General features: G+C 43.6%; 1 protein-coding gene and 1 long non-coding RNA gene across 2 annotated transcripts in view; both read right to left on the bottom strand.

Annotated features, from left to right (window-relative positions):
* LOC143989114 (uncharacterized) overlaps positions 1-20,129 on the bottom strand; it is a 41,067-nt gene extending 20,938 nt beyond the window's left edge. The window contains exons 1-3 of the long non-coding RNA XR_013276979.1: positions 20,086-20,129; positions 6,010-6,063; positions 4,471-4,512 (exon numbers count right to left, since the gene is read on the bottom strand). This is a non-coding gene — a long non-coding RNA (uncharacterized LOC143989114). The remainder of the gene's footprint in view (positions 1-4,470; positions 4,513-6,009; positions 6,064-20,085) is intronic.
* A 499-nt stretch (positions 20,130-20,628) lies between these two features.
* On the bottom strand, positions 20,629-21,985 carry LOC143986783 (adhesion G-protein coupled receptor F1-like). Its single transcript, XM_077485189.1, has one exon. The coding sequence runs from the start codon at positions 21,970-21,972 to the stop codon at positions 20,629-20,631; it is 1,344 nt and encodes a 447-aa protein (XP_077341315.1). The 5' UTR covers positions 21,973-21,985.
* Between the last annotated feature and the right edge of the window lie 5,581 nt (positions 21,986-27,566).

Genomic DNA, 27,566 nt, shown 5'->3' with positions numbered 1-27,566 from the left:
CAGAGGCAGGCTAGTGACAATATCCGACGTGTGATTCTCCTCCAACATATAGCGAAAACTAGAAACATCCCCATGCACTTGCTCTCCCTTGATATATACGCAAAGCGTTTGATACAGTTTCCTGGCATTACCTTCATTACATCCTACAACGCTGGGGTTTTGGCCCCCATTTCCTCCGCTGGATAGACGCCCTGTACGCTCATCCCCAAGCCTACGTCAGATATGCGGGTTCGCGCCCAGTGGCCTTTCCCATCCAACGGGGGACGAGGCAGGGATGCCCCCTCTCCCCCATTTTATTTGCATTAGCAATAGAACCCCTAGCTGCGCTGATTAGAGCACACCCCGATATATGTGGCCTCGAAATAGCCTCGACCCTGCATAAACTATGCCTGTTCGCTGATGATGCCCTGCTTTTTATTACCACCCCCCACACTACATTACCTAATCTTTGTAAACTTTTGGATAGGTTTGCCAAAGTATCGGGTTTATAAGTTATTCATGCCAAATCCAGAGCTCTCAATGTCTCCCTGCCAACGGACGAATTTAAACGCCTACAAGTTAACTACCCTTTTTTATGGTCCTCGACCTCAATACCTTACCTGGGCATCCAACTGACAAGTGACCCGTCTTCTCTCTTCTGATCTAACTATCTTCCTCTACTCAGAAAATTTGCAAATATTTTAGCGTCACGGCAACCGATTTGTGTCTCGTGGCTGGGTAGAATAACAGCAGTTAAGATGTCAATGCTACCGAAATTGCTCTACCTTTATAGGGTCCTGCCTATTGCGGTTCCCCCATATTGTCATTGTATCATACAGAATAAAGCACTTAAGTATATTTGGGGACCCACTAGACCCAGAATTTCTAAAACCATACTCTTCCACCACAAGACACAGGGCGGCTTAGGCGTGCCCAATTTCTCTCACTATTTCCGAGCGGCTCAGTTAGCCCAAATCGCCCTTTACCACGCTAAATCAGAAGTCCCCTTGTGGGTTAGTCTCGAGGCTATGGACGCCCACCCGGTAACTATTTCAAATCTCCTCTGGTTGCCCCCCTCCCGGAGAGGCGCACTCACCAACCCTGTTACACTTCACTCCCTGAAAATTTGGGACCTAGCCCGAAAATCCTCTCCGCTTAAATCCGCTCATACCCCCCTACTCTCTCTGTTTGGTAACCCGCTTTCCCCCCCGTTTTCTCGGAAGCCGGGCCTATTCACTGCCTGGTCCCAAGCCCTGGCGTGGACAAGGTCTCAGATCTTCTGAAGGGTGGTTTACCAAAGGCTTTCCCAGACCTCCACGCTCAATACCACATTCCGCGCAAGGAATGCTTTCGTTACCTTCAAATCCTACACTTTCTACAATCACTACCTAAGCCCAATCCCGTCTTGAATCATATGTCATTCTACGAAAAGATATGCGATTCAGACCCACACGCTCCAGGCATTATTTCACAATTATATGCTCACTTTACACTCCCTCCATCCTCTCCTCTGGCATACGCGACGGTCGACTGACCTCGCTATAGATTTGGACACCGAGGCCTGGAAGGAGATTTGGACTAATACTAAGAATGCCACCCAAAATGTTGTTGCCTCCGAGGCTAATTTTAAGGTTCTAATGCATTGGTACCTAGTCCCAGCTAGAATAGCTAGATACGTTCCGGGCTACTCAGCACTATGTTTTAGGGGCTGTACCGAGGTGGGCATCCACCTACATGTTTGGTGGACATGCCCGATAGTCCAGCAATTCTGGGCCGCAGTGTTCCAAATGGCATTGACACTACTAAAGCTCACACTACAACCGGACCCTACTCTTGCTTTACTCAACATGACACCCAAACACTGTACTCGCAACCAACTGAAGCTCTTCCTCCAACTCACCACGGCGGCCAAACAAACCATTGCACAGGCCTGGAAGACAACGTCCCTGCCTTTGCCCGCAGTCAGGAGCAGGGTAACGCAGGCCATGATTCACTGCAGGATCGAAGCCAAAATCCTTGACCGCCTCCCCAACATAATAGAATCTGGCAACCGTGGGTAGACCACTTTGTGCCCCTTGACCTAGACTTAGCCTCATTGGAATATTGAAACAGACGATCCACTATCACCTAACCCACTACTGGTCCTAGGCCCTTGGACCCGTGCGGGCTCGCCGACTTTCCCCTTTCCCCCTGTATAATCTCTCCCCTTCCCTACCCCTCCTACTCCTTTCTTTCCTTACTCACTTCTTCTTTTCTCTCCTCCTCACCCACCTTTGTTAAAAACCATTCACTACGCAGTACCAGGATCCCTACTCGGGACTAAACTTCCCTCTGGGGAAGGCACCGATACCCTTCTCTGTGCAACTCCATGCCTAAGGCCTTCTCTACCTAATATATGATGTGCACTTGCCCTAAGCTGAATCCTTTTGTTGTCACCTTGTTTTGCTGTTCGGGTTCTGACACCCGTTACTGATGTATCGCTCTTGTTAAACTGCCATTAACCTGTTCAAAATACTGCACACCAACTTGTATTCTGTACTGTGTATCCGTTCTATTGCATGTTAATAAAAATATGTTAAAGAAAATGTCCAAATTGTGCCCAATTAGCCATTTTCCCTCCCCAGGGTCATGTGACTCGTTAGTGTTACAAGGTCTCAGGTTTGAATGGGGAGCAGATGTGTTAAATTTGGTGTTATCACTCTCACTCTCTCACACTGGTCACTGGAAGTTTAACATGGCACCTCATGGCAAAGAACTCTGAGGATCTGAAAAAAAGAATTGCCAAAACCCTGAAAATGAGCTGCAGCACAGTGGCCAAGACCATACAGTGATGTAACAGGACAAGTTCCACTCAGAACAGGCCTTGCCACGGTCGACCAAAGAAGTTGAGTGCACATGCTCAGTCATATTCAGAGGTTGTCTTTTCAGGAATAGATGTATGAGTGCTGCCAGCATTGCTGTAGAGGTTGAAGGTGTGGGGGGTCAGCATGTCAGTGCTCAGACCATACGCCGCACACTGCATCAAATTGGTCTGCATGGGTGTCGTCCCAGAAGGAAGCTTCTTCTAAAGATGATGCACAAGAAAACCCGCAAGCATTTTGCTGAAGACAAGCAGACTAAGGACATGGATCACTGGAAAAATGTCCTGTGGTCTGATGAGACCAAGATAAACTTATTTTGTTCAGATTGTGTGATGGTAACCAGGTGAGGAGTACAAAGACAAGTGTGTTTTGCCTACAGTCAAGCATGGTGGTGGGGGTGTCATGGTCTGGGTCTGCATGAGTGCTGCCGGCACTGGGGAGCTAAAGTTTATTGAGGGAACCATGAATGCCAACAGGTACTGTGACATACTGAAGCAGAGCATGATCCTCTCCCTTCGGAGACTGGGCCGCAGGGCAGTATTCCAACATAACGACCCCAAACACATCTCCTAGACGTCAATTGCTTTGCTAAAGAAGCTGAGGGTAAAGGTGATGGACTGGCCAAGCATGTCTCCAGACCTAAACCCTATTGAGCATCTGTGGGGCATCCTCAAACGAAAGGTGGAGGAGAGCAAGATCTCTAACTTCCCCCAGCTCCGTGATGTCATCATGGAGGAGTGGAAGAGGACTCCAGTGGCAACCTGTGAAGCTCTGATGAACTCCTTTCCAAGAGGGTTAAGGCAGTGCTGGAAAATAATGGTGGTCACACAAAATAATTACATTTTGGGCCAAATTTGGACATTTTCACTTACGGGTGTACTAACTTTTGTTGCCAGAGGTTTAGACATTGTGTGTTGAGTTATTTTGAGGGGACAGCAAATTTACACTGTTATACAAGCTGTATGCTCACTACTTTACATTGTAGCAAAGTATCATTTCTTTAGTGTTGTCACATGAAAAGATATAATAAAATATTTACAAAAATATGAGGGGTGTACTTACTTTTGTGAGATAATGTAGATGCAAATATGCAAATAGATAAAGCATGCATATGGAAATCGTGATTGCACCACAAGTGAGGTATCACCATGAACGTCAGAGTGAAGCAAAAATTGTAGTGCTATACACACATTCAACTCTAAACTGATAACCTGTAAAGGCTTTTAACAAAAGCCTATAGACAGTTTTAGGTACCGTTTGTTTTTGCCGTTTCACAGGCATGCGCAATTTTACCTCTTTGACATGTTTGGTATCTGCTTACTCAGCACAGCATAATATTGTATACTTTACAAGAAAATTTGGCATGATATTGTGTTTGTGTGCACTACACTTCATTTAGGTATTTTTTTTTGTTCCTGAAAATTTGCATTTGATAAATAGCTGCGCAAAAAAATTGCAACAGCCACCATTTTATTCTCCAGGGTCTCTGCTTTCAGAAAATATATAATGTTGAGGGTTCTAAGTCATTTTCTAGCAAAAAGATGCTGATATTAACATGTATTTGAAAATGTAAATTTTTTTTCCAGTAGGCAAGCAGTTAAAGATGTAACATCAATCAAGCGTTACGCACCGAATAAAACTTGCTTCAGGTAGTGCTGGTCTGTGTTTCTCCCTTAAAGAAAAATTAGTTTTCTGTCAATAAAACATAATGAATACGTGTATAGCAAGTCCCATTTGGTAGTACTAACCCCTTAAAACATGGATGCTCAACCTGTGGCCCTCCAGCTGTTGCAGAACTACAAGTCTCATAATGCCTCTGCCTTTGGGAGTCATGCTTGTAACTGTCAGCAGCATGCAATGCCCTCATAGGAATTGTAGTTCTGCAAGAGCTGGAGGGCCACAGGTTGAGCACCCATGCCTTAAAATGTTGTTGTACTGATTTTCATAGAAACAATCATTTCATATGCCTATATTTTGTTTCCAAAGATTAACTCAAAGATCCCATACAGATAGAGTACCTTCCTATTGTAGGATGTTAGGCACATTTCATTTTTATCTCTTTCTGCAGTCAAGGTGTTTGTTCTGGTCCTTTCAGTGTTTCACATGATTTGAGTTTAATTGCTTCCCCTGCCTCTGGAAGAAGTTTCTAGAACATAGGTAGGGAGATTCAAATGACCAGCCTGAATATTTATCATGGCCTGGCTAATCCCTGGAGAGGAATGTCCAGAAAGTGGCTGGGGAGGTGATAAATAGCCTGTCAGTGTGACAGCTGCCTGCTCTGTATCTGGAGCTCTGCATGCTCCTGATAAACAGATCACCATGCCTGACTCTCAGAGAGCTATGATGAATATACAGGGAGAGACACGTTCTCCCTGTGTAATCTACAGGACTGAGCCATCAGTTTGGCAGATCGGATACTGCTCTGCTTTTCCTTATGAATAAAAGCTACTATTGTTTTTAGGGCCATCTTTAATATTGATTGGACCCTGAGCAAACATTTTTGCCCAGGAGAAAAGGGCTGAACTTCCAAAGAACCTCTCTGTGGTAAGGTCACCCGGCAGTGGGGAGGGGTACCTGTCAAAAACAGGTACCAGCTCCCCCTCCCCAGAAAGGTGCCAAATGTGGCAGCGTAGGGGGGGAAGCAAACATGTGGAGCTTCTCCTCTTGGGTGGAGCTCCACTTTAATTTGTTCCCTAAAATGTTTTTAGCACCATTTTAAATTCATGTTAGTTTTTGTAGCACCAAATTAAAGATCTCGCTTTGGCATCCTTGCTTTGGGTCCCAGTGGACCTTGTCCCATCACTGCCATTATGTGTTACTGGTTCCTTATATGATCTGCTGAGAGTGATGGTGGGTTCACACTATGTGTGGAGCTGCTCACAGCAGGGGGTCCGGTGCCTCCCTGTTCCACATTTCAGGGATGAATCAGTTCCGATATTTTGCCTGAATTCAGACCTGAAACTGAGCCAAAGACACACACGATCTGTGTGAATCGGCTCCATTGCAAGCCAGTCACACTCTCCTGTCATGTGAATTGGATGCGAAGAAAAACCCAGCCTGAATGATTTTCTCTTTAATAATACTATACAATTTTGGTTAATCTCCATAGAACAAAGTAAGAAGAAATGGGATCTGCCATCGGAAGGTTCAGGTTTGTAATCTTCCTTACCAGACTGTTTGGGGAGGGTTTTTTTTTGAAAATGCCTTTTAGGGCATCAATGACCTGAAATATAAAAGGGAAAAAATATATAGTGATTATCTATTGATCTGTTTATCAAACATCTGTAAAACATCTCTATTTCTTTTTCTCAATATCTATATTAATAAATATAACAACAAATGTTTATGTATTCTATCATGTTTCCCTTTCCTCCCACCTCCTTTCTTTTTCCTTGCCTTCATTCTCCCTCTCCTTTTATTCTTCCATCTCTCCCCGGAACCATGAATCAGACTGAGACAGAAAATACAGTAAAAATCACACCTTTAATATAATGGTAAAATGGTACAGATAGTAAACATAGTCAAAACATAGCCAGGGATCAGAAGCCAAGATGGGTAAATCAGATGAGCCAGTAATCAGACCAGAAACCAGCATAGTCGGAGGCAGAAGAAAGAAAATTAGGAACCAGAAGACATGTCAGGCAGGCAAAGTCTTCACACAGGAACACAGCAGAGACACTCCAGATATGTTGACCAGGCGTACACGAAAGGAATGAACAAGGCAGTTTAAAATAGCAGAAGGGGTTGGCTGGCTGTAGGCAAGACTGATGAGCAGGTAATTATAGCCAGGTGAGCCACTGTGGAACAATGAGTGCTGACAATTATCGGACAGCTGAGCAGCCTGAGCACAGAGAGGAGAGCTGCTAAGAGCCCAGCTCTGACAGTATTCCCTCCTCCTCTGAGAGGCTAGGTTTGGCGGGGAAACATCTATGGAAAGTACAGAGGAGGGCAGGAGCATTTACATCCGAGGAGGCGACCCAAGAGCGTTCCTCCGGACCATAAGCTCTTCAGGGGAACAAAGTACTGTATGCGCCCATGAGACCTATAATGATAGATTGTATCAATCATACTCCTCATGTTTCTCAACTTGAACCATGGAGTGTTACCTATCACTGGCACATCGCAAGGACTCTTGGACCAGCACCCAAATGGAACAGAGATCACGGAGATGTTCCTCTAATGCAGGAATTTTTTAAGGCACAAATGTGTCAGACAACATGGATGGCTGGAACCCATAATTCGCCTAAAAAAACTGAGACAATCGGGAAGTGCCATTGATTTCAATATTGTGAGCAAACTCCACCTAAGGTAAGAGGTCTGACCAGTTGTTATGAAATATAGCAATGTAGAATCTGCCCTATGGCTTGGTTGCCTCGTTTTACAGCCTCATTGGACTGCAGATGAAATGCCAAGGAGAAAGAAATTCCCAACTGTGCACAAACGGCTAGTCAAAACCTGGACACAAACTGGCTACCCCTTTCCTAGATGATAACCTTAGGTAGCCCATGTAAATGGAAGCTCACCCGAGCAAAAAAGGACTCCAGTTCTTTGGATGTAGGCAACTTCTTAAGAGGAATACAATGACACATCTTCGAGAACCAGTCAACCACCATAAGAATAACTGTGTTGCCCTGAGGAGTTGGGTAACAATAAAATTCATAGACAAATAGGTCCAAGGCCTCTCCCCATTGGGTATGGGTTGTAGGAGGCTCATTGGAAGGTGTTGAGGTGTTTTACTCTGAGCACACACAGAACAAGCAGCTATGAAGGTGGTTACATCAGTGCAGAGACTAGGCCACCAGAATTGTTAAGAAATAGACCAGTTGAGTTGATTCTTCCCTGGATGACCAGCTGTCTTGGGAGAATGATAAATCTGCAGCAAAGCAGCACGGAGATTCCCGGGGACAAGGCAGCAGTCACAAGGTCATGAGCTGAAATGATAGCTAACAATTCTCTGTCCCCAATCTTGTAATTGCATTCTGCAGGAGAAAATTTCTTAGAAAAGTAGCCACAAGGATGCATAGCGCTCTCAGAGGTACAGCGTTGAGACAGAAGGGTGCCTACTCCAGTCTCAGACACATCAACCTCAAGAATGAAGGGTAACGTGGGATCAGGATGTGCCAGCACAGGAGCTGCAACCAATTCAGCCTTGAGAGACTCAAAGTTTGCAATGGAATCCAGAGACCAATTCTGTGGGTTTCCGTCCTTCCTGGTCATATCAGTCAGGGGTTTGACCAGAGAAGAGAAATTATAAATACATTTCCCATAATAATTGGCAAAGCCAAGAAAATGTTGTAGCAGACATAGACCTACGGGTCGAGGCTACTGTAGAACTGCAGATAGTTTCTCTGGGTCCATCAACAAACCGGCAGTAAAAATTACATAACCAAGAAATGTAACCTGTTCACAGGAGCGTTGCTAGGTCTAAAAAAGATCTGGGGCTAGAGACCATAGCAGCGAAGTAAAGAAAGTCATATACTCGGGCGGGCATACACATGCATATAATATATGTGTGTGTGTGGGTGTATATGCAGACATGGTGCAGGAGGAGATGATCAGAGGCTGCGGACATGGTGCAGGGGGAGATAATCAGAGCCTGCAGACATGGTGCAGAAGAGCAATAACAGGAGGTAGTCAGAGGCTGCAGAGGGGTCCACCCCGGCCATTATGAGAAGCATGCGACACTGCCGAAACTTCACAGAGGTGACACTTCTGCTTTACATTTAAAAATGGCACCACCCATTACGTCACTGTGCATGCGCCCGCATTCCCGAAAAGGGCCGAGCTTGTACTGGCTTTCTCGAGTGGAGCATGCGAAGTTGACATCTTGGCCTGGGCCTGCAACCATATGTTTTACGTGTGCTGCTGTCTTCAAAGCTGCCCTAGGGCAGGCGGCCTTGCTGCTATCCCAGTAGGCCAGTCCAGCCCTGGCCACTGCACCTAGTAAGAGACTCGGGGCTATGGGCCCCAGATTCGATGCTATAGCCCCAGAAGCCACCCTCTAGAGATGCCTTTGCCTGTTCATGATGGAACTCGTACTTTTCCAACGTACAATACAGATTTTATCTCTTAACCTCTGTAGCACACAAGAAAAGTCTGTGTGGTGGCACTCTAGGGTTTTTGAATATATCAAAATATCATCAGGATATATTGCTGCAACATATCTCAGAGGACATGATGAATTCCTTAAAAACTGCAGGAGCATTGCAGAGACCAAACGGCATTACGAGGTATTCCCTAATGTACAGTCCTAGTATACTATTAAAATGCAGTTTTCCATTCGTCGCCCTCCTTAATCCTCACAAGATCGTATGCCTCTCTCAAATCACGCTTAGTGAAAACTGTTGCTCCCTTGAGGTGGTCAAATAATTCCAAAACCAATGGGATCAGATAAGCATTCTTAATCGCGTGATGCAACTGAGACCCCTATAATCGATACCAGGTCTCAGTTCACCACTCTTTTTCACAAAGAAGAAGCCAGCACTGGCAGGAGACGAGGATTTGCTAATAAACCCCAAGAAAGTGAATTAGCAACATAATCCTCCATGGTTTTATCCTCCAAGACAGACAAAGGGTAGATCTGGCCATGAGGAGGCATGGCACCAGGTTGAAGGTCAATTGCACAATCATACGATCGGTGTGGAGGCAAAATACCGGTTTGACCCTTGTCAAAGACATCGCTAAATGTGCAGTACTCTTTTGGCAAAGAGGAGAGTGAAGACATGCACAAGACCTTAACCACTTTCTGAAAACATGTAAAGGTCTCCCATCGATAGCCTTAATGGCATGTGGAGTGGCACAAAGCTGCAGCGGAACAGAGTGCTTAGACACAAAGGCGCTATCTACGAACAAGCATGCAGCCCCAGAATCGATTAGAGCCTGTGTATTGATGATCGACTCACACCAAGAAAGGGTATCCGGAACTAGAGACTTATGCTCCAGGATAGCTGGGGACACAACAATGTCACCTAAGGTCTGTCCCTCAGCTTGGGGCGTTCTGCTGGACGGGGAGGACAAGACTTCAATAAGTGACCTGCCAGGCCACAATAAAGGCACAATCTCTCCCTCCTCCTAAAGACCCTCTCCTCTGTAGAGAGATGTGTGCAGCCACACTGCATGGGCTCTACTTCACTGGTGGAGTCGGTACTGGGAGGCATGGGAGGTGAAGAAGGTGCTTCCCTTCTCCAGTCTTCTCTTCCCTTACATTTTTTTTATATTCCTGGTCTTTTCTCACTTCCCTTCTTCTGTCCTCCTGTGCTCTCCTTCACAATCTTTAACTCTTTAGCTATCCTCTTCTTTCCTTCCCCTCTCCTTTCCTTCCCTCTTCTCTGTTTTTCTCTTCTACCTGTTTATATTCTTGCTTCCCTGGGTTACTTCTTACCTCCCTTCTTCTGCTTTCCTCTCTCCTCCCTTCTTCCATCCTTTTTTTTTTTTTCGCTACGTCAGCGTAATTCTCCAGAGGGACGTAAATCAACTTTTCGTTCATCACTGTCTCCCTTCATCTTCACATCATTGTAGCATCTCAATATATATCAAAAATTATCAATAACTATTAAAATAGATCTTTTTCCCTTATTAAATTCATATCTTTTATTCATCGTACACCTCTTTATTATTTCCCTTCTATTACCCATCCCCCCCCTCTTTTCCCCAGCTAAATGTCAGCGTTTTCCCCATCTCCTCCTATCCTCCTCCCATATTGGTCTACTATGGTCTTAAATATTCTGCGTAACTCCAGTCCTTCTTAAAATCTTTCCAACATTCCCATTTTTTTATTACTGCTTCTCTTTTATTGTTTTCTCCACTACTCAACTTTTCCATCTTATATACCTCTTCAACTGCATCTACCCACTCCCACATCGTTGGACTTTCCACCTCCTGCCACTTTTTAGGGATCAATTTCTTCGCTGCATTAAGGAGGTGTGGGATAATAGTTTCTTGATATTGTTTTTCGTTACTCTTTGTTCCGTGGAGAAGTACAATCCAAGGATCCACCTTCACGCTTATTTTAGTTATTTCTCTTATCTTTTGCAAGATCTTACCCAAATAAATTTAGATTTTTGGGCATCCCCACCATAGATGTGCCATTGTGCCTGTGGTTTTACAGCCCCTCCAACATTCTGCCGATCTTCCCTGTTGGTATTTTGCAGTCTTATCCAGCGTGTTGTACCATCTAGTTAGGCACTTATAGTTCATTTCGGCTGTTTTACTGTCTATTGCCGAGCAATGTGTTAATCTTAAAATTTTGCTTATTGTGTCTTTATCCCTCTGTGTTCCTAATTCCTTTTCCCACTTTTTGATATATGGCGGGGTCTCCAGCTCTCCCACCGACATCAGCAGTCCATACATCCTGGATACAATTCCTTTAGAGTTGTCTGTTGTACAGAGTCGCTCCAGCATGGTAGGCTCCTCTCCAGATCTTATTGGTTGAGGTAAGCTTCCAATAAAATGGGCCAGCTGGAGATACCGCCATTCGCACATTCCCATTAAGCCCTTCTGTGCTAATTCCCTTAGTGTTATAAGTTTCCCTTCTTTCATAATATCTTTTATTTGTATTTTTTCTTTTTTTATCCAATTACCTCCTATTTCCTTTTTCCGGGGGGAAAAAACTCATTTTCCTTCAGTGCTATAAACGGTGAATTAAAGTGCCCATTTAATTTTTTGTACACCCCATCCCAAATTTCTAATGCTATTCGTGTCAGCTCATTTGTGTTCGCATCCAAAACCCTGAATTTTGGAGGGTTCCATACTATTTTATCTAATTGTGCCTTACTATATGTGTATTCTAAGGGTCCGTTCACACAGGGGCAACACGACTTGTAGGCGACTTGAGTCAGGCAACTTGGACACGACTTGAGTTGAGATCACAGCGCGACTTGGGACGACTTCAACACGACTTGTGATGACTTCAACGCGACTTACAAGTCGCCCCAGGCCAGGCGACTTTTGCAGCGGCCAATCAGAGAATGAGCTCTCAAGAGGGCACTCCGGGCCAAATTTATGAATAAAAATTTGGCGTGGGTTCCCCCTCCAAGAGCATACCAGGCCCTTAGGTCTGGTATGAATATTAAGGGGAACCCCCTACGCCAAAAAAAAACGGCGTGGGGGTCCCCCCCAGATCCATACCAGACCCTTATCCGAGCACGCTACCCGGCCGGCCAGGAAAGGGGGTGGGGACGAGCGGGCGCCCCCCCCTCCTGAGCCATATCAGGCTGCGTGCCCTCAACATGGGGGGGTTCCTTGGGGGAGGGGGGGCGTGCGGCCCCCCACCCCAAAGCACCTTGTCCCCATGTTGATGGGGACAAGGGCCTCTTCCCGACAACCCTAGCCGTTGGTTGTCGGGGTCTGCGGGCGGGGGGCTTATCGGAATCCGCGAGCCCCCTTTAATAAGGGGGCCCCCGGATACCGGCCCCCCACCCTATGTGAATGAGTATGGGGTACAATGTACCCCTACCCATTCACCTGTGAAATAAAGTACAAAAAAAACACAACACAGGGTTAAAATGTTTTATTGCACAGCTCCGGGGGTCTTCCGTCTTCGGGGGTCTTCTCGCCGGACTCCTTCGCTATCTTCTTGTAGCTCTTTTGCTAGCGGAGGAGTCCGGCTTTCTTCCTCCCCGCCGCCGGCCTCTTCTCCCGACTTCGGGGGTCTTGTCCCCCTCTTCGGTTCTTCTGCCGGGCCACCGCGCCTTCTTATAGCTCTTTTACAGGCGGTGGCCCGGTCTTCTGTCGCCGCCGCCGCCGCCTTCCGTTCTTCTTCTTCTTCTTCTTCTTCTCCAGGAGATGTTGACTCGACGCTCTCTCCGGCCACAATGCCAGGGACGCGCTCCGCTGCCACTTATATAGGGACAAGGAGCGGTGTCACATGGCTTTATGTCACATGGGTTGGTCACATGGGTTGATGTCACATGGGGACTATGACATCGTAAGGGGCGGGGTCACCATGTGACACCAACCCATGTGACATAAAGCCATGTGACACCGCCCCTTGTCCCTATATAAGTGGCCGCGCAGCGCGGCTCTGGCATTCCGGCCGGAGAGATCGTCGAGGCAACATCTCCTGGAGAAGAAGAAGAAGAAGAAGAAGAAGAAGAAGAAGAAGAAGAAGAAGAAGAAGAAGAACGGAAGGCGGCGGCGACAGAAGACCGGGCCACCGCCTGTAAAAGAGCTATAAGAAGGCGCGGTGGCCCGGCAGAAGAACCGAAGAGGGGGACAAGACCCCCGAAGTCGGGAGAAGAGGCCGGCGGCGGGGAGGAAGAAAGCCGGACTCCTCTGCTAGCAAAAGAGCTACAAGAAGATAGCGGAAGAGTCCGGCGAGAAGACCCCCGAAGACGGAAGACCCCCGGAGCTGTGCAATAAAATATTTTAACCCTGTGTTGTGTTTTTTTTGTACTTTATTTCACAGGTGAATGGGTAGGGGTACATTGTACCCCATACTCATTCACATCGGGTGGGGGGCCGGTATCCGGGTGCCCCCTTATTAAAGGGGGCTTGCGGATTCCGATAAGCCCCCCGCCTGCAGACCCCGACAACCAACGGCCAGGGTTGTCGAGAAGAGGCCCTTGTCCTCATCAACATGGGGACAAGGTGCTTTGGGGTGGGGGGGCCGCACGCCCCCCCTCCCCCAAGCCACCCCCCCATGTTGAGGGCACGCAGCCTGGTACGGCTCAGGAGGGGGGGCCGCCCGCTCGTCCCCACCCCCTTTCCTGGCCGGCCGGGTAGCGTGCTCGGATAAGGGTCTGGTATGGATCTGGGGGGGACCCCCACGCCGTTTTTTTTTTCGGCGTAGGGGGTTCCCCTTAATATTCATACCAGACCTAAGGGCCTGGTATGCTCTCGGAGGGGGAACCCCCGCCAAATTTTTATTCATAAATTTGGCGTGGAGTGCCCTCTTGAGAGCTGATAATTCTGTCAGAGTCGCCTCCGTATAGACGGAGATCCCACTTTGGAGGCGATCTCCATTGAAATCAATGGGTACCGGTCGCCTACAAGTCGGATAGAAGTAGTACAGGAACCTTTTCTGAAGTCGGAGCGACTTCAGTAGTGTGCATTAAGACGGCTCTCATTCACTTACATTGCTTTTTAAATGTTGTCCGACCTGAGGCGACTAGGGGCGACCTGAAGTCGGATCGGAGTTGCCCCTGTGTGAACGGACCCTAAGTGTATCCACCTTTTCTCATTTCCTGTCTCGCTCACCCAATCGACAATTCTAGACAACACTATTGCCTTATAATAATTGTATATATCCGGGACTGCAAGCCCCCCTCGCTTTTTTCCCTGTTTTAATATTGAATGGGAAATCCTTGGTTTTTTATTCTTCCAAATAAATTTAAGCAATATGGATTTCAACTTTGAAAAATAACCAGCAGGGATTTCAATCGGCATCATCTGGAATTTGTATAAGATCTTTGGGAGGATAAACATCTTTAATGCCTTTCTTCGTCCCAGCCATGATAATGGACTATTATCAAGTCTTCCAAGTTCTTTTTTAATTTCGTTTAATAGTGGGATGTAATTTAGTTGATATATCTTCTTTAAGGAATTTGCCAGTTTTATACCTAGGTATTTCAACCCTTTACTCCATGTATATTTGCATTCTTTTTGGATCTGTTGTACTTCTTGTTTACTAAGGTTGATGTTTAAGATTTCAGATTTTATTTGGTTAATTTTAAAGTTCGACAATTCCCCATAATATTCCAGGGCCTTATTTAACTTGGGTAATGTGTTCTTAGGGTAGCTAATATAGAACAATACGTCGTCTGCAAAGGCAGCCAATTTATGTACCTCTTTCTCCACTTCAATTCCTTTAATTTCCGGGTTTTTTCGAATCGTAGAGAGTAGTGGCTCTAACGATAATACAAATAAAAGGGGGGAAAGAGGGCACCCCTGTCTAGTCCCATTTTCCATCTCAAAGGGCAAGGAGAGAGACCCATTTATCTTTATAGTTGCTGTAGGGTGATAATATAATGTTTTGATCCATTGGATCATCCTTGGTCCAATTCCCATTTTTTCCAATGCCTGGAACATAAATCCCCAGTCCACCCTATCGAAGGCCTTTTGAGCATCCGTTGACAGTAGAAGGACCGGGGATTCTGTCTCCTCCCTCTGAGATAGCAACAGGAGAGTTCTCACCCCATTGTCCTTGCCTTCTCTCCCAGCTACGAACCCGACCTGGTCCGGAGGAACCAGTGAATTCATCAATGTTTTAATTCCTGCTAATATTTTAGCAAATAATTTAGTGTCTGCATTCAACAGCGATATCGGTCTGTAGCTGGAACACATAGTCTTGTCCTTTCCCTCTTTTTGGATTACAGTAATTGAAGCTGTCAGTGCCACTTTGCTCATTTCATAATTTAGCCCTAACCCATTCATGTATTTACAAAGTCTAGGGATCAGAATATCTTTAAATTTTTTGTAGTAGTAAATTGTTAGTCCGTCGGGTCCAGGGCTGTTCCCGGGGGCTGAATCTCTCAATGCTTTATTTATTTCCTCCTCCGTAATGGGGCTTTCTAAGTTTTCTTTTTCGTTTTCAGTAATCGTAGGTAATCTAGCATTGTTTAAGTATTCATCTATTTTCCTTTTTGTTTTTCCTCTTTTTTCCCTTTCCTTTTCCTTATTTTTTACTGCATAGAGTCGATTATAGTAGATTCTAAATGATTCTGCTATTTCTTTTGTTGTATATACCATTGCCCCGTGTTCTGTTTGGATTTTCTCTATATAATTAATAGCTTTTTTTCTTTTGAAGCATTTTAGCTAAATACTTAGTAGGTTTATTACCTTCCTGATATCTTTCTTTGGCCAATTGATTATAGATTCTTTTGGTTTCCTGTTCCATTAGCTCTCGTAATTCTTCCCTTTTGGTCACTAATTGTTGAAACAGTTTTTTATCTGTGGGACTATTTTTATGTTGTTGCTCCATATTAAAAATTTCATCTCTCAGTTTTTGTTTCTGAATATTTCGTTCTTTTTTTTTCCTTGACCCTAAGGCTATCAAGATCCCTCGGGTGTATGCCTTATGGGCATCCCACAGGGCTTGTCCTGAGATCTCATCTGTGCAGTTTAATAAGAAATACTGTTCTAGTTCTTTATGTACTATTACATACCCTTCTTTGTCCTGAATTAGTTCTTTGTTTAAGTGCCACGGGAGGACTTGTCTATGTAGACCTGAGATCGACATTTTCATCTTTACAGGGGCGTGATCAGATAATGTAGTTACTTCTATACTAGTTTCTATAACACTTTCCAATGCTCTATGTTCTACAAAAATATAATCAATCCTAGAATACGACCCGTGCACAGGGGAGTAAAACGTATAGTCCGCCTCTTCCAGATGTTGGACCCTCCAAACATCTACCAGCTGACAGTTCTTTAATCTTTGTTTTATCTTCTTTAATTGTAAATCACTTGTCCCCTGTGCACCCGACGTACTATCTAGTTTCGGATCTAGACAAAAATGTATATCTCCCATCACTATTAACAGGCCTTCCCTAAATTCCTGTAATTTAGCTAAAATTCCCATTAAGTATTTTATTGGGTTCTTATTCGGTGAGTATATGTTAGCTAATGTACATCTTGTATTACCCAATTTTCCTTTTAGGAAGAGATATCTTCCCTCCGGGTCCGTCTTTCTATCCTCCAGGGCAAAGCGGATTTTCTTTGCGATCCAATTGCTACTCCCCTCCCTCTATTTGTTATTGTATCTCCATAGAACCAACTCGGGTATTCTTTGGAGTAGAGTCTAATCTTTGAATGGTGGGTGATATGTGTTTCTTGTAAAAATATTACCTCCGCCTCGTATTGTTTTAGTTCTTTTACAATTTTTAATCTCTTATTTAAACTATTCAACCCCTTCACATTATATGATAAAAAATTAATAGCCATTGTTTTTATTGTCTGAGCTTTCTAACCAGACCTCTTTTCTTTCTTTTTTTTCTCCCCCCCTCCCCCTCCCCCCCTTGGCCCCAAATGAGCCCCTGGGCCCATGGTCTCCCATGATATCATGTCAAGCCACAGTCCCTTAGCCTAAGGTGGAGCTTGGTGCGTCCCCCCAAAAACTAAGGTAGGGGTCGACTGGCCTCCTGCACCAATCTCCCTCCCTCCCCCCACAGCACCGCATCACCACATCACCCCACCACCCCCCCCCCCTATATTTTAGCAACTCTGGATTGCTCTAATATCCTAGTCTATTTCTTAAGTTTCCACCTCCTCTTCTCTCCAACCCGGTAGATCAGGGGGCCTAATGTCCAATTTATCACAGAAGTCCGATAGGTCCTCCGGGAATCTCAATCTAGCCGATCTCCCCTCCTTTATTCCGATCAAGCATGCTGGAAACCCCCACGTATACTTTATTTTTTGTTCTTGCATCTTAATCAAAAGGGGTTTCAACAGTCTTCTTCTTGTCAGAGTCTCAGACGCCAGGTCTGCAAATATCTGGACATCTGATCCCTGATACTGTAATGGGGGTTTTCCTCTCAATTTGGCCCAGATTTCTGCTTTGTCTTCAAAAAATCTAAACCGAACGATGATATCTCTCGGTCTGACTCCTCCTATATTAGTCATCTTTCCTACCCGGTGAACTCTTTCAATCCTAGGAAAATCTCTTGGTTCTCTCTCTAACAGGGGATTGAAAATATTTTTTATCATTTCTTTCAGGTCTTCTCTCTTTTCTTCATAGACTGCACGTATTCTCAGATTAGACCTTCTGTCTCGATTTACCTGATCTTCTAATCTATACAGGATAGTTCTTTGATTTTGTTGAGCTATTTTCAGTTGCTCCCTTAACCTGGACAGCTCTTTAGCCTGTTTCACCACTCCATCCTCTGCTGATTCCACTCTAGTCAACAGGTGTCCCAGGTCTGTTCGCAGCAGATTCATCTCACATTTAATTGTTTTCTCTATACCTGTAAACATTTCTTGAATATCCCCCTTAGTTAAAATTGCAGCCGAGACGTTTAAGTCCTCTACCCTGCTAGAGTCCACTTCACTTTCTGTTAAAATATCTTCCACTGACTGATCCGGTGTTTCCCCTATCTTCTTGTCTGACCCCTTTTTCTTTTCCGATCTCTCCCTTTGCTGCTTCCCCAGGCCGCTGGTTTGAGGCGTGTCACTCTGGGTCATATACATTTGTATCGTACTTGTTGTTGCCTTTGGGGTTTTGCTTCCACCCCGCTTTGGTCCTTTACTCCCCATTTAGCTCCTATAGTGTTTGTCTTTCTGTGATATGATCCTTCCCTTCCCCCTTATTAATCGATCTCAGACGCTTTTGGTATCTTTGCGTGGCGATACCTGAGGAGTAAGGGGGGCCGTTATTGCCTTTGACAGGTATGTGTCAAGCCCAGAGAGCCCGGTATTAAAACCCGGGAGGGGAAGGGGGGGGCAGGGAAAAAAAATTTGAGAAAGAGGGGGGAAGCGAGGAGAGAAAGGGCAGAGGACAGTATAGGGGGACCGTTTTGATAAGTTGGCCTTCACCCACTCTTTTCCTCTGATAATATGCCTTACTCTCACTACCCTCACTCACCTTACCCCTCACTCATGCTGCTCTTGCTTCCCCTCCATGTGTATGAGTCGCATACATTCTTATGTTTTGCTGCTTCTTACAGTCTTATGTAGTTCTTTAGATTCACAGCAACTCTAGTAACTCAGGAGGGTATAAGCAGACTATCAGCACGGGCACAAAAAAAAAAAGGGGGGGGGAAGAAAACCAAAGATAAAGAAGTACCATATAGAGGTTCTGATCTTATCCTCCACTCCCCAATCTGGTGGGGTAGGGTCAATAGTCTTTTCAATGCAAGACAGTCTGTGCTCCGCAATCCAAGATAAATGTGGTAGCTCCTTTTTATTGCATTCCGAATACTCTTCTCAAATGTTATTTTTATTTTTAATGATTATTCGAGTACCTATATAGTTTCAGATATTTTCAGGCGCTTGCCAAGGGGATGTACTTTAAGCACTGGTCATTACTATAATTCCCATCCTCTGTCAGTGCTCAGCCTGCAGTTTACTCACACTTGTGGGTTTTATAGGTTTTATTCCAGAGCCCTTCTTGTAAAATGAAAGGCAGTAAGAGGGGGAGGGGGAGGCTGGGGTCTTTCACAGTCCTCTGAATTCCCTCCTCTCTTGTTCTTCCACCACTTACACTGATCAAGGATGATTAAGGTAACTTTCAGACACACTTCTCTGACTTTTGTGCTTATGCTGGTTACTGTTTAAATACGTGATCCCCAAAAAAACTGCAGACATTTCCAAGCGAGATACACTTAAATCATGTCAGTTTCATATGATTACCTGTCTCCATCAGGTCTCAGCCAGCAGTTTTCTCTGCCCATAGTACTCACGTTTGTAAGTTTTGCTTCAGAGTCCTCTTTGTGCAGAGAAATAACCAGGGGGGAGGGGGAGCGGAGGTCTCTCCCTGGATCTGTGTTCAATCTTCCCCCTTATCTCTCACACTGCTTACCTCCACCAAGCTGACCATTGGGAAAGGAGATCCTGTCATCTGGGGGCTCTCACTCCCCCTCACCTACCGTGGTGCAAGTGCAGTGCTACGATGGGGATATCCAGGAGGCTTGTGTCGGAGTCATCACGTTGAGGTGTGTCCCCCTTCTTCCATCCTTTTTTCCGCTCTTGTTCTCTACACCCTTCATCTTTCTACTTCTCTCTTCCTGTCCTCTCCTCTGTTCCTGTCCTACCCTTCTCTATTGTTTCTTCCTGTCCTGTCAACCTACGTCTCTCCTTTTTTCCTCCACTCCCCTGTTCTTTTCTACGAATACCTTGTCTTCTCTCCTCTTGTCCTCCACTCCTTTTCTCTTTTCTCCTGTCTACTTCTCTCCTTCCTCCTTCTTTCACCCTGTACTCTTCTCCACTCTCTTCTTCTTCCCTCTTTTGAGCTTCAATACCCAGAATCACTAGTTATCTCACTTGGTTTCACAGATTAAAGGTGTAGCCTTGGGAAGTTCTAAAAAGCACAAAAGGTAGGCTTTGCAATAAACCTGCACTTTTCTGCCCAGGTTTGGGGGGGGGGGGGGGGGTGAGGTGTGCAGATTGATACCCTACAAATACTGTGGAATACAAGGTGTAACAATCATAGTTTAGGTGCAATACAACATTTTACCACCAGGTGGAAACTGTAATACATTCCTTCCAAGTTTCTCAGTATAGTTTTGACTACTGGTGAGATCTGGTACTGCGACATATCTCTATGGAATACATACAGTATATCAAAGGTGTATTTTGCAAAAGTATTACTAACCTTTTTATCCAGGAGACACCCAAACAGTAGAAGGAAAAAGCCCTATAAAATACAAATTATGACACTGTATTGTTATATTAGGCTTCATTACATTATATCAGCTGACATTTTCTTATATTTTGACACTCTCTTTGGAACAATGTTAAAGGGCACCTGTCAAAATAAAATGTGGGAGCTGCCAGTGATGAGCTTTACTATTTTATGAGTTAGTGATCAAAAAGTGAAGGTAAAAAAGCAGCACTTACACATGTTAGTATGTACTGTCTTACTGTTGACTAGTAAGGCTGATCTTTAGACTAAAGTAAGTTTGGCTGATGTACCAATAAGCATTTAAAAAGCATTTGGTGGGATATGTACGAAGCACCACCATTGTTCCTTCCCCTCCCTTTTGTACGGCCAAAGGTTTTCTTTAAATCCAGATTTGCATTATTCTTTGTGTTAATGTATTGTATTTACATGAATTAGGAACTTTGCTTTAGGCAGACATCTATTAAAGTTGGTAGGCCCTGTTCTGTAACATTAAAAATATTTAAATGACAAAAGCTAATCTTTCTGGATGATTACCTGGAGAGGGTTGAGCAAGGTAAATAGGTAGTGCAAGAATACAGCCTTTGGGTATACGTATAAGGGGATCCCAATAGCCCAAGTCAATCCAAATTGTGGCGTGCAGAACAAAACTGCTTTCATCAGCTTCTCAACCACCTCGTCATCCTCATTCTTCCCTTCAGAGACTGACGACTTGAAGATTTTTGCAATCACAACCACCAGGATGAGAATATTTCCACCCAAAATTACCATGGCAGGGATGGCGAACAGCAGAAAGGCCCCAGTTTTGTTATCCAACCAGCAGGCATTGCTCATCAGGTACTTATTAGGATAATACACCAAAAAAGTGGTACAGGCTATAACAGATGGACAACCATATCCAAGTATGACAGAAAGGAGCAAAAATTCTTTTTTGGTGAAGTGATGGAAGACAAAAAGTAATTGGCACACCAAAAACAGGCCCTGCACCAATGTCCAGGAAAAGAAGGCCAACAAAGAAAAATGAGTAACGAAGGTGAGTATTTTGCACAAAAAGCGATGTGAAAGGATATCAAAGAGGCTGGACGCCAAGAAAGAGACATTGCTAATTAACAGAAACACAGCTATATGAATGATGCAAATATGTCTGTATAAAGCAACAGAGCTCTTGGATTGTTTAAGAAGAAAGATTTCTATGGCAATGCAATTCAGAAGAGATCCTATGGAGACAGGAAGCAGAATCTTCGTGAGAGTATCCAAGAGAGCCAGGTTCTGATTTTCTTCTGGTTCATAGCCCGCCATTAGGACTGAGAAGGAGGTCAGGTGATTACAGGCACAGTGGGTACTACCATCGATAACTGTAGTATTACAACCCTTCGATGACCATTTGTTCGTATTTATATTCCAAAACACACATACTGCAGTCTCATTAGACATGATTTCGTTATATGTGAAGTTCATATAAATATTCAGAGAGTGCTCACTCTTGTTATTTACTATGGCCACATTGGTCCATATGAAACTGTCCAAAATATAAGAAAGGTTATCAGAACTGTCATATGGGAGGTTAAAGCTGCCATTAGTTGGTGCATAGATCATGGATAGTACATTAATGACACCCGCAGAAGACTTATCAATTTTCTTTAATATTTCTGTGGACAGGGACACAGTGGCCCCAGACAAAAGCTCTATAGAGCTACTCTCGTTGAGTCCATCAGGATTGAAAACGGTGCAGGAAACATTAATACCAGGATAGGCAATACTGAAGTTCTCAAATGTAGTCTCCATTGTTGAAAACATGTTTTCAATGCTTTGTAGCAACTGTAGATTTAGATCTGGCGTGTCAATGCATTCAATCAACATACTGATAATAAAAATAGTTTGCTGTAAAAAAGAAGTAAAGTTAATAAAACACTTTTAGCATTGTTCTAAAATATAATTTCCAAGCTTTTAATACTGTTTATACATACTGTAATTAAATGGAGCAATCATCAATGTACCATCTCACCTCAAAACAATTAAATTATTGAAGCATGTCTAAAGCCCAAACTATTTTCTGCCATCTGTGTCCCAAGAGCAGATTTACCTTCACTTCCTGTCCTATAGATATACAGTGGGTAAAATAAGTATTGAACACATCACCATTTTTCTAGGTAAATAATTTCTAAAGGTGCTACTGACATGAAATTTTCACCACGTGTCAGTAACAACCCATGCAATGCATACATACAAATAAACCAAAGGAAATAAGTTCATAAATTAAATTTTGTGTAAAAAAAAATGGAATGACACAGAGAAAAAGTATTGAACACATTAAGAAAGGGCGGTGCAAAAAGGCATGGAAAGCCAAGACACCAGCTGAAATCTATTAGTAATTAGAACGCAATCCTGCACCTTGTCAGTGCAAATATCAGCCGATTCAGTCTCAACTTATGGCCTATAAAAAAGTGTCTCATTACCAAGGTGTCACACAAGAAACATCTCATGATGGGTAAAAGCAAAGAGCTCTCTCAAGACATTTGCAACCTTATCGTTGCAAAACATACTGATGCCATTGGTTGCAGAAGGATTTCTAAAAAGAAATTTCCAAATGTTCCATTGAGCACTGTTGGGGCCATAATCCAGAAGTGTAAAGAACATAATTTCCTCATTAACCGGCCACAACCAGGTGCTCCTCGTGAGATTTCTGACAGAAGATTAAAAAGATTATCAGAAGAGTTGTCCAAGAGCCAAGGACCACTTGTGGAGACTGAGCTTCAGAAAGACCTGGAATTATCAGGTACAATTGTTTCAAACAAAATGATAAGTAATGCACTAAACCGCCATGGCCTGTAAGCACGCTCACCACACAAGACTCCTTTGGTGAAGAAAAAGCATGTTGAAGCTTGTTTAAGGTTTGTTGCACAACATTTAGACAAAGCCGTGAAATACTGGGAGAATATAGTCTGGTCAAATGAGACCAAAATTGAACTCCATAATGCCATAATACACACCATATTTGGAGGTCAAATGGCATTGCACCTCACCTCAAAAACACCATACCAACGGTGAAGTTTGGAGGTGGGAACATCATGGTGTGGAGCTGTTTTTCAGCATACAGTACTAGCAAACTTTAGATCATTGAAGGACGAATGAATGGAAAAATGTAACAAGACATTCTTGATAAAAATCTGCTGCCATCTACCAGGATGATGAAGATGAAACAAGGGTGGACATTTCAGCAAGACAATGATCCCAAACACAAAGCCAAGGAAACTCTCAATTGTTTTCAAAGAAAGAAAATAACGCTGCTAGAATGGCCCATCCAATCACCGGACTTGAATCCAAAAAAAAATCTATGGAAAAAAATAAAGATCAGAGCTCATGGAAGAGGCCCACGGGACCTTCAAGATTTGAAGACTGTGCGCAAGAATGGGACAAAATCACACCTGAGCAATGCATGCAACTAGTTTCTCCATATAGGAGAAGTCTTGAAGCTGTCATTACCATCAAAGGGTTTTGTACCAAGTATTAAATAAATTTCAGTTAGCATGTTCAGTGCTTTTTCTCTGTGTCATTCCATTTTATTACACATACACTATATTACCAAAAGTATTGGGATGCCTGCAGATAATGTGGATAATGACAGAACTCTGGGCGGCAGCACTCTAATGCTAAAACGATGCTTTATTCAAATAATATTTAGGACACAGCAAATAACATGGAAAAAATAAACTGCGCTCATGTGAGAGCAAAACATAAAATAATCTAAAATAAAGGCCGCAGCTCTAAGTGGGATACACACACTCAAATATACTAGAAAAAAACTTCAAAAGCTGCGCCGTAACCCCTATATAATAACTTCACAAATAATAAAAAAGGAATAAATGTGAATAAATTAATATAGATCACGTCACATACAAAATAAATGAATGAAATAACAGATTATAATTCATCAACCTAAAAGGAAAGGAGCAAACAAAGTTCATAAAAAAGTCCTCTATGGCAATTCTTTCCAGGTCACCACGGTGAGTCCACACAAAAACAGCAAACAGGTGCCCGTCACCGAGAAGTGAGTGCGCTTACCAGATGGAAGCTTAATTAAAGCCTTGTATGTGAATCATCTGTGTCCTTCTCCTTATAGCTTGCGCTCATAGATCAGCTAACCCCAATGAATGGCAGCGTTCACATAAACTTAGCCCTCGTTCAGCGATCCCAAATAGTGCTAACAGTGGCTCCAAAGAGAAGAGGAAACCCTCATAGTGTAACACCGCTTGGATAATTTATTTAAAACACGTGAATATTACACTTACATTAACATCCATTCGAATACAGCATAAAAATAAAAAGCCCGCCGGCATTTGGGAGCCCGTCCTCCCCTCGTACAACGCGATGGCGTGACGAATGCCGGCCGGCTTTTTATTTTTATGCTGTATTCGAATGGATGTTAATGTAAGTGTAATATTCACGTGTTTTAAATAAATTATCCAAGCAGTGTTACACTATGAGGGTTTCCTCTTCTCTTTGGAGCCACTGTTAGCACTATTTGGGATCGCTGAACGAGGAATAAGTTTATGTGAACGCTGTCATTCATTGGGGTTAGCTGATCTATGAGCGCAAGCTATAAGGAGAAGGACACAAATGATTCACATACAAGGCTTTAATTAAGCTTCCATCTGGTAAGCGCACTCACTTCTTGGTGACGGGCACCTGTTTGCTGTTTTTGTGTGGACTCACCGTGGTGTCCTGGAAAGAATTGCGATAGAGGGCTTTTTTATGAACTTTGCTCCTTTCCTTTTAGGTTGATGAATTATAATCTATGTTATTTCATTCATTTATTTTGTATGTAACGTGATCTATATTAATTTATTCACATTTATTCCTTTTTTATTATTTGTGAAGGTAATATATAGGGGTTTACGGCACAGCTTTTGAAATTTTTACAGCAAACAACATCACAGCGAAAGATGCTTACAGCTAACGCGTTTCGCATTAAGGCTAGTGCTTACTCATAGCTGTGTTGGGATGCCTGCCTTTACACGCACATGAACTTTAAAGGCAGTCTTAGTCTGTAGGGTTAAATGTTGTATTGGCCCACGCATTGCAGCTATAACTGCTTCAACTCTTCTGGGAAGGCTGGCCACAAGGTTTAGGAGTGTGTCTATGGGAATGTTTGACCATTCTTCCAGAAACACATTTGTGAGGTCAGGCACTGATGTGTGTGAGAAAGCCTGGCTCACATTCTCCACTCTAATTCATCCCAAAGGTGTTCTATTGGGTTGAGGACATGACTATGTGCAGGCCAGTCAAATTTCTCCACCCCAAACCCACTCATCCATATCTTTATGGATTTTGTTTTGTACACTGGTCCAAATCTTTGGGTGTAGGGGGGATTATGGAGTGGGGTTGTTTTTCAGGGGTTGAGCTTGGCCCCTTACTTACAGTGAAGGGAACTCTTAAGGTTTCAGCATACCAAGACATTTTTGTCATTTGATTTCATGCTCCCAACTTTGTAGGAACTGTTTGGGGAAGGCCCCTTCCTGTTCCAACATGACTACACACCAGTACATAATGCAAGGTCCATAAAGACATGAATGAGTGAGTTTGGGGTGGAGGAACTTGACATGACCTCAACCCGATAGAACACCTTTGGAATAAATTAGACGAATTAAGTCAAAACAGACTAAGACTGGGTTGTTTTGGTCTCTTTGTATGTATGGATTGCATGGGTTTTTACCGACATGTGGCGAACATTTCATGTCAATAGCACCGTTAGAAATATATTTACCTAGAAAAATGGTGCGGTGTTCAATACTAATTTTGCCATCTGTACCTAACAACAGACAGGAAATATCTCCAAAGTCAGATTGAATCCCCATTGGAAGGCTTACTCTCAATTCCAGTTCTGGTGACAAATGTAAATTTTCCAATTTTTCCTCACTTTCAGCCCTGGTAGGCAGGACTAATAGAGATTGATTCTCCCCGGGGAGGTAACAGACATAAATAAAAACCTATAACTAGGCGAGGTCCGTTTCCCTACGCACCAAAAGGCCACTTAACTAAAACGTAACCTTTATTGTAAATCATAAAAGGTATGTAATTGAACATAACAGATATACCTATAGGTTGAGGTTAATGGCATTATATATGAATAAACATTCTATCTCTATGTGGTAATATTAACCTCTACCAAGTTTAAATAGTGAAACTTCTCTTGATATATACAGTACATATAGACAATATGAGGCTTATAATCCCCTACGTTCATTATAAAGGCTCCAGGCTTTGTAGAGGATATGTAAATTCAAGGTCTATTCACCAACACCAACTGGTATGAAGAGATGGGGGTATATCTGTCTCTCCTCCCATCCATTGGCCACATATAAAAATGAGATGAACAGAAAAAGAGAAAGTATACTAGTAAATACTGTCTTACTGAAGATGTGGACTATCTGTCTTCTGCCCTATGAAATTATCTGTCTCTCATATATGTAATACGGACACATTCATCTATGTGGACCCATATATCACCATATCCACAAAAAAAGCTTCTCTCCTAAACAAGAATGCATTGACACAAGCACATCTTACCCTACCAAAAAAAAAAAAAGGAAAATGGTGGGAAGGGGAGAAAGAATGTGTCAGGACAGAAACTAAATCATGCGCACCTAAATGAAAATAAAGTCAGAAGGTGCTCCCAAAATCAAATCACAAAAACCTAACATGTCTCACTCTTCAAATAGAGCTTCATCTGAGGTAAAAAACAAAAACAAAGAAAAATGAAGAAAAGAAGCAACCAGGAGTAGCCGACTGTCACATGGTGAAAAGGAAATAGTATCTTTTGTTTGTAGTCCCTCTATTTATAACCTAACTATCTAAAATGGCCACCGCACATGCGCATTGCTGAGGGAAAACCTATCACCAGCTTGTGGATGAAAATCAGAACTACAAGACAATCACTTATTATTGATTGCTCCTATCCCATATATCATTGTCCTTAAAGAGGAAGTAAACCCTGATGGGTTTACTTCCTCTTCGTCTCCCTGCAAAGGTAAAGCATAATGGACTACTATGCATCGCATAGTAGCCCATTATGTGTCACTTACCTGACACAGGAGCCAGCGATGTCACCGCTGTCCCCTGTAGTCCAAAGCATCCATCTTCTTCCGGGTATGGCTGCTCCAGCCACTCACAGCGCTGGAGCAGCTATGACGTCACTCCCGCACATGCGCACGGGAGCCGCCACTAACGGCATATCGCTGTTAGCAGCGGCATGCTGCTAACGGCGATAGTGCGCCTGCGTGCCACTGTCTACGGCGCATGTGCCGCATGTTGTCACTGTCTTTTAGTAAATATCTCCTAAACCGTGTAGGTTTAGGAGATATTTCTTGGACCTACAAGTAAGCCTTAATTAGGGTTTACAACCACTTTAACATACTGTAGCAGAGCGTCCCAGAGAGAGCGCCGGGAAAAGTTTT

Source organism: Lithobates pipiens, unplaced genomic scaffold (genome assembly GCF_037356315.1).
Source record: "Lithobates pipiens isolate NorthernLeopardFrog02 unplaced genomic scaffold, aLitPip1_a1.2 Scaffold_18, whole genome shotgun sequence".
Lineage (NCBI taxonomy): Eukaryota > Metazoa > Chordata > Amphibia > Anura > Ranidae > Lithobates > Lithobates pipiens.
The sequence above is the reverse complement of the archived record's forward strand: the minus strand, read 5'-3'. Positions and strand labels throughout refer to the sequence as shown.